Source organism: Miniopterus natalensis, chromosome 15, assembly GCF_054644295.1.
Source record: "Miniopterus natalensis isolate mMinNat1 chromosome 15, mMinNat1.hap1, whole genome shotgun sequence".
In the NCBI taxonomy this organism is placed as follows: Eukaryota; Metazoa; Chordata; class Mammalia; order Chiroptera; family Miniopteridae; genus Miniopterus; species Miniopterus natalensis.
This window is the reverse complement of record NC_142095.1, coordinates 30565680-30580072: the sequence shown is the minus strand read 5'-3', so window position 1 is coordinate 30580072 and position 14393 is coordinate 30565680. Positions and strand designations below refer to the sequence as shown.

At 47.4% G+C, this 14393-nt stretch overlaps 1 protein-coding gene across 1 annotated transcript; it reads left to right on the top strand.

Annotated features, from left to right (window-relative positions):
* Nucleotides 1-241: 241 nt before the first annotated feature.
* Nucleotides 242-7495, top strand: H1-8 (H1.8 linker histone). The gene is made up of 5 exons (XM_016209846.2): nucleotides 242-368; nucleotides 3937-4196; nucleotides 5842-6082; nucleotides 6852-6916; nucleotides 7238-7495. The coding sequence occupies exons 1-5, from the start codon at nucleotides 242-244 to the stop codon at nucleotides 7493-7495; spliced, it is 951 nt and encodes a 316-aa protein (XP_016065332.2).
* The last annotated feature ends 6898 nt before the right edge of the window (nucleotides 7496-14393 follow it).

The following is a 14393-nucleotide window of genomic DNA, read 5'->3' as shown; positions in this document are numbered from 1 at the left end:
GGGCTGACACCCTGAGAAGTCAAGTGACTCATGCAAAGTCACACAGGAGTAGGTGACTAAGCTGGGGTGTCAGTGCCCAAGGCAGGGCGGTAGTGCCCCATCCTACCCTCCCGCCCCAATCAGCAGCTCAGAACGTCCCAGCCCAATCAGGGACTAATTGGCGTCATGGGGCCAGACCACTGGTATATAAGACAAGCAGGCTGGCCTGGCAGCCTCACTTCTGCGTCTGTCTACCTGTGCAATGGCTCCTGGAAGCGTAGCCTCCAGTGACACCTTGATCTCCTCGGCCTCCCTAACCCCCATGACCTCCACGACCTCCACGACCTCCATGACCTCCACCTCTGGGTGGTCTGGGGCTCAAAAGCCAGGTGAGCAAAGAAAGGCAACTCCTCCCTCATCCCTGCAAGTACATTCCCTGGGTGTCCGGACCCTTCCTCCTCCACCCTCCTCCTCTCCCAGCCTCGCCCCAGAACCCATCCTAGAGGTTGTTGAGTTCAACTGCCCACTTGGCAGATGCCAGCAGTGGCAGGGGCCAGGCAGGACCTGAGAGCTGAGGCTGGCCCAGCTCAGGGCAAGAGGCCAGAGCAGGCCTCCCCAGCTGGAGCTCCTTTTCTTTCCTGGGAGGGCTACTAGCCCAGCTGCAGCTGCAGGGCAGCTAGTTGAAGGGGCTAGAGTAGCCAGTGTTTGATAAAGGGCTGGGCTTTGGATTTAGGGCTGCATCCCAAATTTCAATAAACAACGCCTCTGGGTTTCTCGGGATATGTGGTCCACTGAGACACATCTAGTTCATTCCCTATGGGAGCTCCCAGTCTGATAGGCAAACCTGTCTCATTAATAGATGACATTTGATGATCTGGCATGGGCTTTAATGGAGGGAACCCAGAGGGCTGAGGGAGCCCAGAGAAGTCACCTAACACACCCTGGGAGGTGGGGGAAGGCTTCCTGGAGGAGGTGACCCCTGAAGGAAGGATAAACCTCACCCAAGAGAAAGAGGATTGGGCAGGGAAATCTTTCTGAGTTTTTGCAAAGGTTCCTTTGGAGCAGGGGGGTGGGTTCCAGGTGCCTCAGAGAGCACAGGGAAGAGCTGCTCATTCTGGTTTGGGAAGTCGGGGCAGGTGTTCAAATCACAGTGCTGTCTGAGCCCTGAAGGACGAGCAAAAGCTGCCTGGGTGACTAAGGTGGAAGGCCACCCAGACGGAAGGAACAATATAGGCAAAGGCCCAAAAACCCAAAGGTAGGCATGCTGGTGGAGCATTTGGGGAGTTGCAAGTCGTGTGGCTAGGGGCAGAGACAGGAGAACACAGGTGAGTGAGCGGGACCCACCAGACTGAGCCTCCCAGGCTGTGGTCAGGTGAGCTGGCCCTTACACTGAAGGTAATACGGAGGTGGGGGGTGTGAGGTACAGTGAGGAAAATAGATTGGAAGGGAAAGGAGGCAGCAGGGAGGAGGCTGGGGCCCCAGATGGAGAGGAGAGGCTAGAATGGAGGGAGAGAAGCCTAGGGGGAGGGGTGGAGTAGGTGCGGTGGTGAAGGGGAGGGGGTTCAGGATGTCCCCTGGGTTCTAGCTGGGGTGTCTGGGTAGGTATGGGGGGAGGTGACATTCCTGGGAAGGAAAAGTCGAGGGCAGGTGTGGGGGCGGTGTGAGTTCTGGACATCCCAGTATTGAATAACTGCCAAATGAGGAGCTGAATTCAGCTGGAGGGGCTGGGGAGGGAGGAGACTTGAGGGTGGCTCCTTGGGACAGGGCATGGTTTGGGGGAGATAGGAGAGGGGTTATTAAGGTGTCAGACCAGGCCAGGCCTCAGTACCCCTCTGGAAACCCTCTAACACTGCAGCTGGGATGGCGCAGACCTCCTTAGAGGCCCCCATCCTTGCTGTACAGATGGGAAGACTGAAGCCCAGAGAGGAGGGGAAAACTCCCAAGGTCCTGGGGGTGGCTGACTCAGGACTCCACCAATTCACAGGCTTTGGCCCCAAAATGAATATTCCCAGACAAACTGGGCTCTCCTGGTTAGGAGGCAGCAGTGGTCCAATTGGATTAGTTCTCTTTACAATTTTGCTCAAGATCTAGAGCTTTGGGGTGTTTTTAAAATATATATATTTTAGCCAACTGATTCTCTTTTGAATCTTTAATTTTTGCAAGTTGATCAGAAGGCAACGTTTCTAATTTCCATATTTAAATCAGGTTTTATATTTAAACCACTTTTATGTACCTTATAGGGACTGACAATTTCTCACATTTCCTCCCTGCTCACCCCTTGATCCTATGCTCTTCTGCAACTTTTTTTTGTACAAGCTTATTGAGATATGTCAATAATTAACATATCATACAGTTCACCCATTTAAAGTGTACAACAGCTTTTAGTATATGCACAGCTGTGTATCCATTTTCACAGTCGATTTTAGAATATTTTCATCACCTCAAAAGAAAACCTGCATCCACTAGCAGTCATTCCCATCCCCACCCTGTACGCCCCCAGCCCCTGGTAATCACTAACCTACTTTTTATTCCTATGATTTGCCCATTCAGAACAGTTTGTATAAATGAAATTACACACTATGCAATTTTTTGTGATTGACTTCTTTCACTCAGCATAGTTTTCAAGGAAGCACTTCACTCTTTCTTTTGGCCAGATGACATTCCATTTTATTGCTATCCCATTTTGTTTACCCATTCATTAGTTTATGGGCATATGGGTTGTTTCTACTTTTGTGCTATTATAAATAATGCTGCTATGAACATTTTGTATAAAAATATTTGTGTGGACATATGTTTTCATTTCTCTTGGGTATATATTTAGGAGTGGAATTCTTTTGTAACTTTTTATTGTGAAAACTTCCAAATTAATACAAAAGTAGACAGAGTGGTACAGTGACTCCCGTGCCAGACCCACCCCCAGCACCCATTATCCAACCTCAACAGTTATTCGTGTATGGCTACTCTTGTTTCATGTATTGGGCTATTTCAAGGCAAGTGCCAGAGCTACCATTTTATCTATAATCACCAGTATGTATCTTTAAAAAAAATAAGAAAATTTACCCTGGCTGGTTTGGCTCAGTGGTTAGAGCATCAGCCTGTGGACCAAAGGGTTGCTGGTTTGATTCCCAGTCAAGGGCACACACCTGGGTTGCAGGTTCAAATCCCAGCCCCAGTTGGGTTGGAGGTAACCAATTAATGCCTCTCTCTTACATCAGTCTCTTCCCCCCTTCCATTTTCTCTAAAAAAAATCAATGGAAAAAATATACTTGGGTGACGATTAAAAAAAACAAAAAAAAACTGTTTGCAAAAGAATTTCAATACCATTAGCATACCTGAAACAATAGCCTCCTTAATATCATCAAATGTTTCCAGTATTCCCATTTATCTAGTTGGCTTTCTTTTTCCCAGCTGGCTCATTCAAATCACATCCCAAATCTGAGCAAGGGCCCCACGTCGCATTTGGCTAAGAGGTCTCTCCAGAATCTCTCGTCCTGGGACCGCTGCCCCTTTCCGTTTCCCTTGTTTATGTGTAGATGAAGCTGGACTTTGTTCCTGGAGAGAGCCTCCCAGTCTGGATTCTGCTGATTTTATCCCTGTGGCCCTTTCACAGAGCCCCTGGATTCCCTGCAGACTGGGAGTTAGATCTAGACACCTGACCCTATTTCAGGTTGATTTTCAAAAGGAATACTGAATTCTTTCCATGAGCCTCCATAGAGTGCCTGGTGTGCGCCCAGCCCCACGGCGGGCACTGGGACACAGTCGCTGGCCAAGCAGCGTGTCCTGTCCTTGGGGTGCTCGCAGGCACTGACACGGGGGATATTTGATCCCCGAGGCCCCTTGCCCACCCACGATGGGGCCTGGCTGGGGCCTGGAGTGTGCTTCCCCGAGGCATGCTTGTGGTGAGCTGGGCCCGAGGGCGGCTTGGGTCCTGGCTAATGTCCTGCTGTCCGTCCGCAGGCCCGAGCCACAGTGCCGGCCCAGCACCACGCCGCAACCCACCCATGCTGCGCATGGTGCTGGAGGCGCTGCAGGCGGGAGAGCAGCGCCGGGGCACCTCGGTGGCGGCCATCAAGGTCTACATCCTGCAGAAGTACCCGACGGTCGACGCCGTGCGGCTCAAGTACCTGCTGAAGCGGGCCCTGGACACGGGCATGCAACGCGGCCTCCTCAGCAGGCCCACCAACTCCAAGGCCAAGGGGGCCACTGGCAGCTTCAAGGTGAGCCTACCGGGGGCGGGGGGAAGGCCACAGGGTGAGGAGACTTGGCCAGGGTTTAAACTTCAGTTCCGGCTCTCTCTTCCTGGCCTGTGTGCCATCACCTGCCAGAAGGCTTTCTCCCTGTCTCCTCTTCCTGTTTTTCCTGTGTGTTCTCAGAGACACACTCTTTTCCAGGAAGGCTGGCGTGCCTGCCTCATCTGAGCCCTCACAGAGCTCTGGTCACCCTCTGTGTCCACCTTCATCCCTGTTGGGTGTGTTCAGTGACCAGGGACCATCTCAGCTGTATTCTCTCTGCCCACGACCCATTCCTGGAACTCCTCACCACAGGCGAAGTGGCCCATCCTTGGGGTCTGGAAGGTCACAGAGTTGGGGTTCAGTCCCCATGCTGTCTGGCTCCAAATCAGGGCTGGCACCTGCCAGAGCACCATGTCCTCTTCTTTCAAATGGGAGGGTCCCAGAGGGGGTCAGATTTGTCACAACATTGAACTCCAGCGTCATGACTGCCAGCTGCCACCAGGGAAATCTCAGGAACCAGACATGGGGTCTGTCTTGTCATTGCTGTGCCCCAGCATGTAGCAGTTGCTCTGACAGTTGCCATGGAACATTCTCAGCCTACTGCGTTCTAGTCCCTGTGGTAATCGGTGGCTGAGCACAGGAAGTCCCATCTTTGTAGAACTCCTGCACGTGGTTCAGAGCTTGGACACAGCCATGGCAAGGCCCTGCGCTAGGGTGGGGTGAGGAGAGCAAGAGAGGGGTGCTGGGTTAAGCTGCAGGGCCTGGGAACTCGTTAGGAAAGTGGGCTGAGGGGATGGGAGGCAAGGAAGGGGCCCTAGGACACCCATAGAGTTAGGGATGTGTGTGTACTGGGAGTTGGGATTGTTTCTGGTCTGGTTGGGAATTGGGGAGCCATGAGGGCTTGGGGTTTGGGGAACAACATTGTCACAGGTGGGCTCTAGAAGGGCAAGGACCACCTTTTTGCCAGGGACAATTGCATCTTCCTGATGCTCATACCCTCTCTGATGGCTCCATTGTAAAGATGGGAAGATTGAGGCTAGTTGGGGCAGAAAAGACTTTGCCAAGTTGCACAGCTGGGGTAGGCTGGAGGAAGTTATAAACTCTGGGCTATGTGACCTTGAAGTCCACGTTCCATTGGTGGGTATAACAGGCAAAGCAGGGAGTTTGGAGACATGGAGGTGTGAGGTGGGGCTGGCTTTGTTGGGGAGAAGCGGGGAGAGTCAGAGCCACAGTCCATGGGAAGGTGTGGGCAGGGAGGATGCCAAAAGAAGTTCAGAGCTTAGCTTCTTAGGATGGGGTCAGGGCTCACAGTGTGCACCATTTGCTCCCAGAAGCGTGGCTTTAATGTTTCCAGATGTAGGATTTGGGGTGGGAAGGGTGTGCTTGTGGCCTTAGGAAGCAGGAAGAACACTTTGGGTGAGTCTGGGAGACTCGGGTCCCCCAGCTCCTAAGTGGCAACAGCCCTCCCTTGCAGAGCAAAGAAAGGATTAAATGTGTTTCTGGCAGCAGGTGGTCATGTATCTTTTCCCATGCCCTCGACCATCTCCTTCCCTGAGCTTTATGTTGGAAATAGGGACACGAGCACCCAGAACCTCAACTCTCGATCCCACCCCATTCTCTCCTCTGCCAGTTAGTTCCCAAGCACAAGAAAAAAATCCAGCCTAGGAAGACGTCCACCCTGTCGGCCCGCCAGAGACCTGGTGAGGCCAAGGAGGAGGCCCCCAAGAAAGGTGGCCAGACCAAGGATGGAGAGGCAAGAGTGGGCAAGGCCAAGAAGGTCCCCCAACAGCCAGACAAAGCCACAAAGGCCCCTCCTGGTGCCAGTGGGCCCCATGGGAAGTCAAAGGTTAAAGGCAGAAAGAACAGCCCAGGTAGGTGTGTGAGAGGTGAGAGGAGGGGGTGGGCAGCTACCAGATGTGAGGATGGAGAGGCAGACTCTGGGGAGATTTCCTATCTGGTAAATGTGCCCTGAGCATTAGGCTTGACCTGGACAGACAGAACTCATGCTGATGGGGGTGGGAAGGAGGAGACTGACTCATCTCTGAGAGGGGTCAGGGAAGGCTTCCTGGAGCAGGTGTCCCAAGCAGAAAGGCAGCCTATGCAAAGGCCTGGAGACATGAAGAAGATAAAGCTTTTGAGGAAGTGAAAACGGTTCTGTGTGCAGTGGGGGGGGGGGGGGGGGGGGGGGCAACAACAAGACTGGGAAGGGCAGCCCAGAGACTGGAATTTATCTGGAGAGCAATGAGGAGCCATGGAAGGACTCAGAGCAGGGAGCAGTTAGGGTTTGAGGTATTTGTAAAAATATATCTCGGCTGCCATGTGGAAGATGAGCTAAAGACTATAGGCTAATAAGCCTATTAGGGGCCTTTGTTGTGGGTGGGTGAACAGCAGGGGGTCCACACTGGTGCTGGGCTGATAGTGAGGGATGGTCATCCACGGTCCAGTTGATTCTGCAACAATTCATGAGGGAGAAACTGTCATTCCCAGTTTGCGGACTAGGGCAACCAGGCTCAGTGACTAAGCCACTTGCCCCAGGTCGGGCCCTGGCAGAACAAGGGCTCTGGAGCCCCTGAACCTTTGGGCCCACCTGCAGCTCCTCCTGTAAGGGGTCCTTCCCACATACCCTCCCCTACTTTCCAGCAGATGCCAAGGCCCACAGGAAAACCAAAACTGGAACTCAGAGTTCAAAACCCACAGTCACCAAGGTAGGTGTGACTTTCCTGGTCTGGGCCTTCACCCTGCACAGGCCAGAGTTTGGGCATCTCCTTCCCAGCCCCTGGAAGAGTCAGCTGGGGAAGAGGGTCATTTAGTTTCCTACAAAGCACAGTTCAGTTTCTCCTCCTCTCTGGCCCTCCAGTGCCCTGAGAATCACTATCTTTATTTTACAGGTAAGAGGCTGAGGCTTAGAGAGGTGAGGTCACTTGTCCAAAGCCACCCAGGGCTGGGATTTCAACTGTATGCTTGTGGGCTCTGAGCCCCACCCCACCCAGCTTTGTTGCCTTGCTCCTTGGTTTGCTTTCTTATAGGGTGAGAATGGTGTTGCTTCCGCAGCCAAAAAGAAGACAGGGACCAAGGTTCTTAAAGAGGCCACTGCCCAGGGGGCCAGGGAAGGGTCGAAAGCCGAGGTTGCTGCTGCTCCTAAGGCTAAGGACAGTGGGTCGAAGATGATACCTGTACCACTGCCCAGGAAGACAGAGGTCCCCAAGGGCCCAAGAAAGCCTGGCATGCCCACCAAGGTGTCATCATCCAAAGGGACCAATACGAAGGCAGAAGCCAAGAGCTAGAGGTGGGGTGGAGAGAGACTAAGATTCTGTTGGAGTTTTTATTCCCCAACAAACTATCACTCTATTTATTTTATTGTAACCTATTTATCAATAAAGAATTTTTTTCCCCCTCACAAATTGGTGTGGATGGAGACTGAGGCCTAAGGATTTGGCCATTCAGGGCCAGGGCCCAGATAGAAGCTCCCTCCCCGGGGGAGACAGACTGTACAATGTAAAGGACTGGTGCAGGGATCCAAGAGCACAGCTGAGGTGTTTAACGAATGCAGCCTGAGATCCGGGACTGCTTCCTGAAGGAGGTGCCTTTTGTTCTTAAGGGGATGAGCAGGAGTTGTCAAGACACAGGAGAGAAAGGGCTTTGCAGGCAGAAGGAGCAGCATGTGGTGAGGTAGAAAGGGGGGGATTTGTGGCTTTGAGAGGAGCATGGGGGAAGGACTGGCATGAGCCACGGGGCCATGGGGGATGGGACAGACTAGGGAAGGTAGACCTTCTCTCAGGGGCAGTGAGGAGCCAAGGAGGTATAGGCAGGGGAAAGAATGGTGTGTATGTTTAGAAGAAGTCCTCTGGCTGTGGAGAGGAGAGAGCAGAGGAGCTAAGAGGAGTTCGAGACCATTCAACACCTAGTTACTGAGCACTACTGTGGGCCCTGCTCTGATCAGCAGAAGGAAGAGAACATGTGAAGGCCCTGAGGTGGGAACATGCTTGGCAGGCTTAAGGAGCTTCAGGGAGGCCCATGTGGCTACAGCCCAATGAGGAAGAACAGTAATGGGACATGAAGCCTGGGGTGCTTTAAAAATGTCTGTGACACTTTTCCATGGAGAGGTGGAGCCTGTGTCCTTGCCCTTTGAATCTGGGCTCTGTGATTGCTTGACCGATATAATATAGTGGAAATGACATGACGACAGTTTTTGAGCCCAGGCCTTAAGAGACTGGCAGCTTCTACTTCATGTGTTTTTTTAAAAATGCCCATTCCTTGCCCTGACTGGTGTGGCTCAGTGGATAGCGCATCAGCCCTTGCCCCGAAGGGTTGCCAGTTTGATTCCCAGTCAAGGGCACATTCCTGAGTTGCAGGTTGGATTCCACCCCTGGCCCAGTTGGGCTCGTTTGGGAGGCAACCAATCAACGTGTCTCTCTCACATCAATGTTTCTCTCTCTCTCCCCCCTTCCCTCCCACTCTCTCTAAAAATCAGTGGAAAAAATATCCTCAGGTGAGGATTAACAAAAAATAAATAAACGCTCATTCCGTCACCCCCATACCCCTTTGGCAACCATCAGCTTGTCCTATCTATCTATGGGTCTGTTTCTGTTTTGTTTAGTCATTTGTTTTGTTTTTTTTAGATTCTAAATGTAAGTGAAATCACACAGTGTTTGTCTTTCTCTGATTTATTTCACTTAGTATAATACCCTCTGGGCCCATCCATGTTGTCATAAATGGTAAGATTTTATTCTATTTTATGGCTGGATAATATTCCATTGCATATATACCACATCTTCTTCTTCATTTTGACTATCGATAGACACCTAGGTTGCTTTCATATCTCGGTTATTGTAAATAATGTTGCAATGAACATAGGATAGGGATGCATATATCTTTTATTTCAAATTAGTGTTTTTGTTTTCTTTGGATAAATACCCAAAAGTGGAATTGCTAGATCATATGGCAGCTGTAGCTTTAATTTTTTGAGGAATCACCATACTATGTTCAATATACAATCCCATCAACAGTATACTAGGGGTCCCTTTTCTCCTCACCATCACTTATTTATTGACTTATTGATGATAGTCATTCTGACAGGTATGAGGTGATTGATATCTCATTGTGGTTTTAATGTGCATTTCCCTGGTAATTAGTGATGTTGAGCATCTTTTTATATGTCTATTGGCCATCTCTATGTCCTCTTTGCAGAAATGTCTGTTCAGGTCCTCTGCCTATTTTTTAATTGGATTGTTTGGTCTTTTGGTGTTAAGTTGTATGAGTTCTTTATATATTTTGGATACCAACCTCTTATTGGATGTATTATTTGCAAATATCTTCTCCAACTTAATAGGCTGTCTTCTCATTTGGTTGATGGTTTCCTTTTCTTTCTTTTTTTTTTTTTAAATACATCTTTATTGATTTCAGAGAGAGGAAAGGAGAGGGAGAGAGAGAGAGAGAAACATCAATGATTAGAGAGTCATTGATCGGCTGCAGCCCACAACCCGGGCATGTGCCCTGACCGGGAATCGAACCCTGATCGCCTGGATCCTAGGTCGACGCTTAACCACTGAGCCATGCCCTGCCAGGCTGGTTTCCTTTTCTGTACAAAAACTTTTAGTTTGATATAAACCTATTTGTTTATTTTTTCTGTTGTTACCCTGCCCAAGGAGACATATTCAAAAAGATAGTGCTAAAAGAGATGTCAAAGAGTTTATTGCCTGTGTTTTCTTCTAGGAATTTTATAGTTTCAGGTCTTACGTTTAAATCTTTAACCCATTTTGAGTTTATTTTTATATATAGTGTAAGAAAGTGGTTCGGTTTCATTTTTTGCATGTATCTGTCCATTTTTCCCAACACCACTTACTGAAGAGACTGTCCTTACTTCATTGTATATCCTTGCTTTCTTTGTCATAGATTAACCATATAAACAAGGATTTATTTCTGGGCTCTCTATTCTATTTCATTGATCAATATATCTGTTTTTGAGCAAGTACCATGCTGGGTTTTTTTTTATTATTCAATTATTTGTGACATTGGTTAATAAAATTATACGGGTTTTAGGTATAAAACTCTACAATATGTCATCTGTATATTGTGTGTTTCTCACCCTAACGCACCATGCTGTTTTGATTACTGTAACTTTGTAGTATAGTTTGATATCAGGGCGTGTGATACCTTCTACTTTGTTCTTTTTCAAGATGTCTTTAGCTATTTGGGGACTTTTGTGGTTTCGTATGAATTTTAGGATTAGTTCTAATTCTGAGAAGAATGTCATTGGTATTTTAGGGCTGGCATTGAATCTGTATATTGTTTTAGGTAATGAGAACATTTTAACAATATTTATCATACTAAATCATGAGCAAGATATATCCTTTCATGTATTTGTATCTTGTTTGATTTCCTCTTTGATCCAATGGTTTAGTAGCATGTTGTTTAGTCTCCACATATTTGTGTGGGGTTTTTTTTTTCTGTAGTTGATTTCTAGTTTCATGTCATTGTGGTCAGAAAAGATGATTGATATGATTTCAATCTTTCTGGAATTTATTGAGGCTTATTTTGTGACCTAATTTGTGACTTATCCTGGAGAATGTTCCATGTGCACTTGGAGAAAAATTATGTATTCTGCAGTTTAGAGATGAAATGTTCTATAGATGTCTATTAAGTGGGTCTGATCTAATGTAACATTAAAGTCATTATTTCCATATTAATCTTCTGTTCGTTATGGATGTGTTCATATATTCATTGATGTGAATGGAGTATTAAAATTCCTTGCTATTATTGTATTATTGTGGATTTCTCCCTTTGTGTCCACTAATAATATTGCTTTATATATTTAGATGCTCCTCTGATGGGTGCATAGATACCTATGATTGTCATATCCTCTTCTTGAATTGACCCCTCTATAATTATGCAATGTCCTTCTTTGTCTTTTTTTGTTTTTTTACATATTTTTGTTTTAAAGTCTATTTTGTCTGATATGAGTAATGATACCTCAGCTTTCTTTTCATTTCCATTTGCATGGAATATCTTTTTCCATCCCTTTACTTTCAGTCTGTATGTGTCTTTCAATGTGAAGTGAGTCTCTTGTAAGCAGCATATAGATGAGTCACGGGTGTTTTATTTGGGGGGGGGGGCTTAAAAAAATACATCTTTATTGACTTCAGAGAGAGGAAGGGAGAGGGAGAGAGAGAAAGATTAATGATGAGAGAGTCATTGATCGGGTGCTTCTTGCATGCCCCACAGTGGGAGTCGAGCCGGCAACCTGGGAATGTGCCCTGACTGGGAACTGAACCTCGATCTCTTGGATCCTAGGTTGGTGCTCAACCACTTGAGCCATGCCCAGCCAGGCGATGAGTCATGGTTTTTAATCCATTAAGCCACCCTATGGCTTTTTATTGAATAATTTAATCCATTTATATTTAAAGTGATTATTGATAACTGTGTACTTATTGCCATTTTCTTCATTGCTTTTTGGTTGTTTTTATAGTTCTCCTCTGTTCTCTCTTCCCTTGTGGTTTGCTGGTTTTCTTTAGTGTTTCATTTGGGTTTCTTTATTTTTTGTATACCTTTTGTAGATTTTTGGTTTGTGGTTACCATGAGGTGTATGTATATCATTCTATATCTATAGCAGTCTATTTTAAGCTGATAGGCATTTAAACTTGATTATATTCTGTAAGGACTACATTTTTATTTCCCCCTCCATGCTTGATGTTATTGATGTCATGTTTTAGATCTTTTTTTGTGTGTTGTATATATCCTAACTACTTATTGTAGTTTGAAACTTTTTTCTTTTGACCTTTATAGCTTTTAAATGTCTGATTTGCTATATTTATTAAATATTTGGCCTTTCATGTGAGATTTTTATCTTTCTCATATTGTTATATTTCTGTTTATGGCCTTTCCTTTTCTGCTTAAAGAAGAGTCTTTCAGCCCGGCCTGGTGTGGCTCAGTGGTTGAGTGTCGACCTAGAATCCAAGAGATCAAGGTTCAGTTCCTGGTCAGGACACATGCCCAGTTTGAGGGCTCAATCCCCAGTCTGGGGCGTGCAGAAAGTAGCCGACCAATGATGACTCTCTCATCATTGATGTTTCTATCTCTCTCCCTATCCCTTCCTCTCTCTGAAATCAATAAAGATATATATTTTTTTAAAAACAAAAATGACTCTTTCAGCCCTAACCAGCCCGTGGACTTAAAGGTCCTGGATTTGATTCTGGCCAAGGGCACATACCTCAGTTGCAGCTCAATCCCTGGCCCTAGTCAGGAGGCAACCAATGTTTCTTTCTCTCACTCTCTCTTTCACTCTCTCTGGAAAGCAATGGAAAAAATATCCTTGGGTGAGGATTTTTTTTAAAAAGACCCTTTCATATTTCTTATAAAACTGGTTTGATGGTGATGAATTCCTTTAGTTTTTGCTTATCTGGGAAACTATCTCTCCTTCAATTCTGAATGATACCCTTGCTGGGTAAATCATTCTAGGTAGTAGATTTGTTTCTTTCAGTATTTCAAAGATGTCCTGCCACTCCCTTCTGGCCTGTGAAGTTGCTCCTGAGAATTCATCTGATAGCCTTTTGGGGTTTCCTTTGTATGTAATTTGTTGTTTTACCCCCTACTTCCTTCGAGATTGTCTCTTGTCATTTTAATCACAGTATGTCTATGTGTGGGTCAATTTGGGTACATCTTGTTTGGAACTCTCTGTGCTTCCTGGACCTGGATGCCAGTTTTCTTTCCCAGGTTAGGAAAGTTTTCAGCCATTATTGCCTTATATATAAAGTTTCTGTTCCTTTCTTCTCCTTGGATCCCTATAAAACAAATATTTGAGCACTTTGGTATCCCAAAGGTCTCTTACTCTATCCTCATCTTTAAAATTTTTTTCTTTTTGCTGTTCTGATTGGTTGATTTCCACTAGTCTGTGTTCCAGGTCACTGATTCATTCTGGATTTCAATCTTCTAGCCCTAGTTGAGCTGCTCCAACTGACACCACATATAACAGGGACAAGCCTCCCAGCTAAGCCATGCCCCAACCACAGGTGCTTGAGCAATGTAAATAATTGCTGTTGTTTTAAGCCACTGAGTATTGGGGTGGTTTGTTACTTAGTGGTAGAAAACCGTAACAAGGGCTGCAGGGTAGACAAGGGCTAGATCCTGAAGGGTCCCATAAGCCAGGGTAAGAACTTTGGGCTTTGTTTTTATTGTGATAAGGAACCATTAGAGGACAGTGAGCAGCAGGGTGACTTCAGAGGGATATGGGCTGCAGCACCAGGCCAGTGAGGAGGCCCCTGCACTGGTCCTTCTCAATGGTGAAAGGTGGCTACGGAGGGAGGGGTTAGGAGGGGTGGAATGTGAATAGATGTTGAAGCAGGACGGATGGGATTTGCTGAGGGACTGAATGTAGGATGGAGTTAATAGTGAATCAGTTTGAATCAGTTTGAGCTAGGTGACTGCATGGCAACCATCCCCTGGTGTGAGGACTCAGCTTGGTTAGGAGGCTGCTGAGAGATGGTCCAGATGCAGGGTGACAGCTTAGTCAGGCTGGGGACAGAGAAGTAAAGGGTGGATTTGAAGGGAGCCAGGGGTTAACTGGACGGGACTTATGGGAGCAGATGGCACACCAAGGGAAACTGAGGCGGCCCAGCATGAGAGCAGAGACCTGCCCTCTCTACCCCAGTCTCTCTTCTCAAAATCTCTCACAAGCCTTTGTCTAGTTGTACCAACAGCTTCCTTCGTGTGTCTGTAATGTGGCTGCCATTAGGGCCTCAAGGGACACCATGAGCTGACAGCAGGAGATTGGGTTGGCACTTCACAGGGGTGGAGGGGTCTGGTTTTGTCACTGCTCTTTTCATGGCTTTGCCAGGGGCCATGGGAGGTACCTGGGCAGGGTCTCAGGGGGTGGGCATCACTGGGCACCTTGCCTCCATGAGCTGGGGGCAGGCCAGTACCCCGACCTGGTAGAGGCTGGACATAATCTGGCACCCAGGAAAGGCGGGCAAGTCTCTTCCTCTGCATGATGACACACCAAAGGCCCCCACCTCAGAGTGAAGGGATGCCTGTAGCTGCAAGGCAAGTCTTCAGGGCCCCAGATAAGGATTGTGGGTGGGTGGTTCACAGAAGTTGGCCACCTTCCATGCTGAGAAATGACCCTGGAAACTAGAGATTTCTTCCATTTGCAAATACATTTCTAAATGTCAAGAAGGAATTGCATGTTAA

Coding starts and splice junctions, on each gene's coding strand:
- H1-8 (XM_016209846.2), top strand. CDS start 242: ATGGCTCCTGGAAGCGTAGCCTCCAGTGACACCTTGATCTCCTCGGCC. Junction 369..3,936: donor GTCTGGGGCTCAAAAGCCAG/GTGAGCAAAGAA, acceptor GTCCGTCCGCAG/GCCCGAGCCACAGTGCCGGC. Junction 4,197..5,841: donor GGGCCACTGGCAGCTTCAAG/GTGAGCCTACCG, acceptor CTCCTCTGCCAG/TTAGTTCCCAAGCACAAGAA.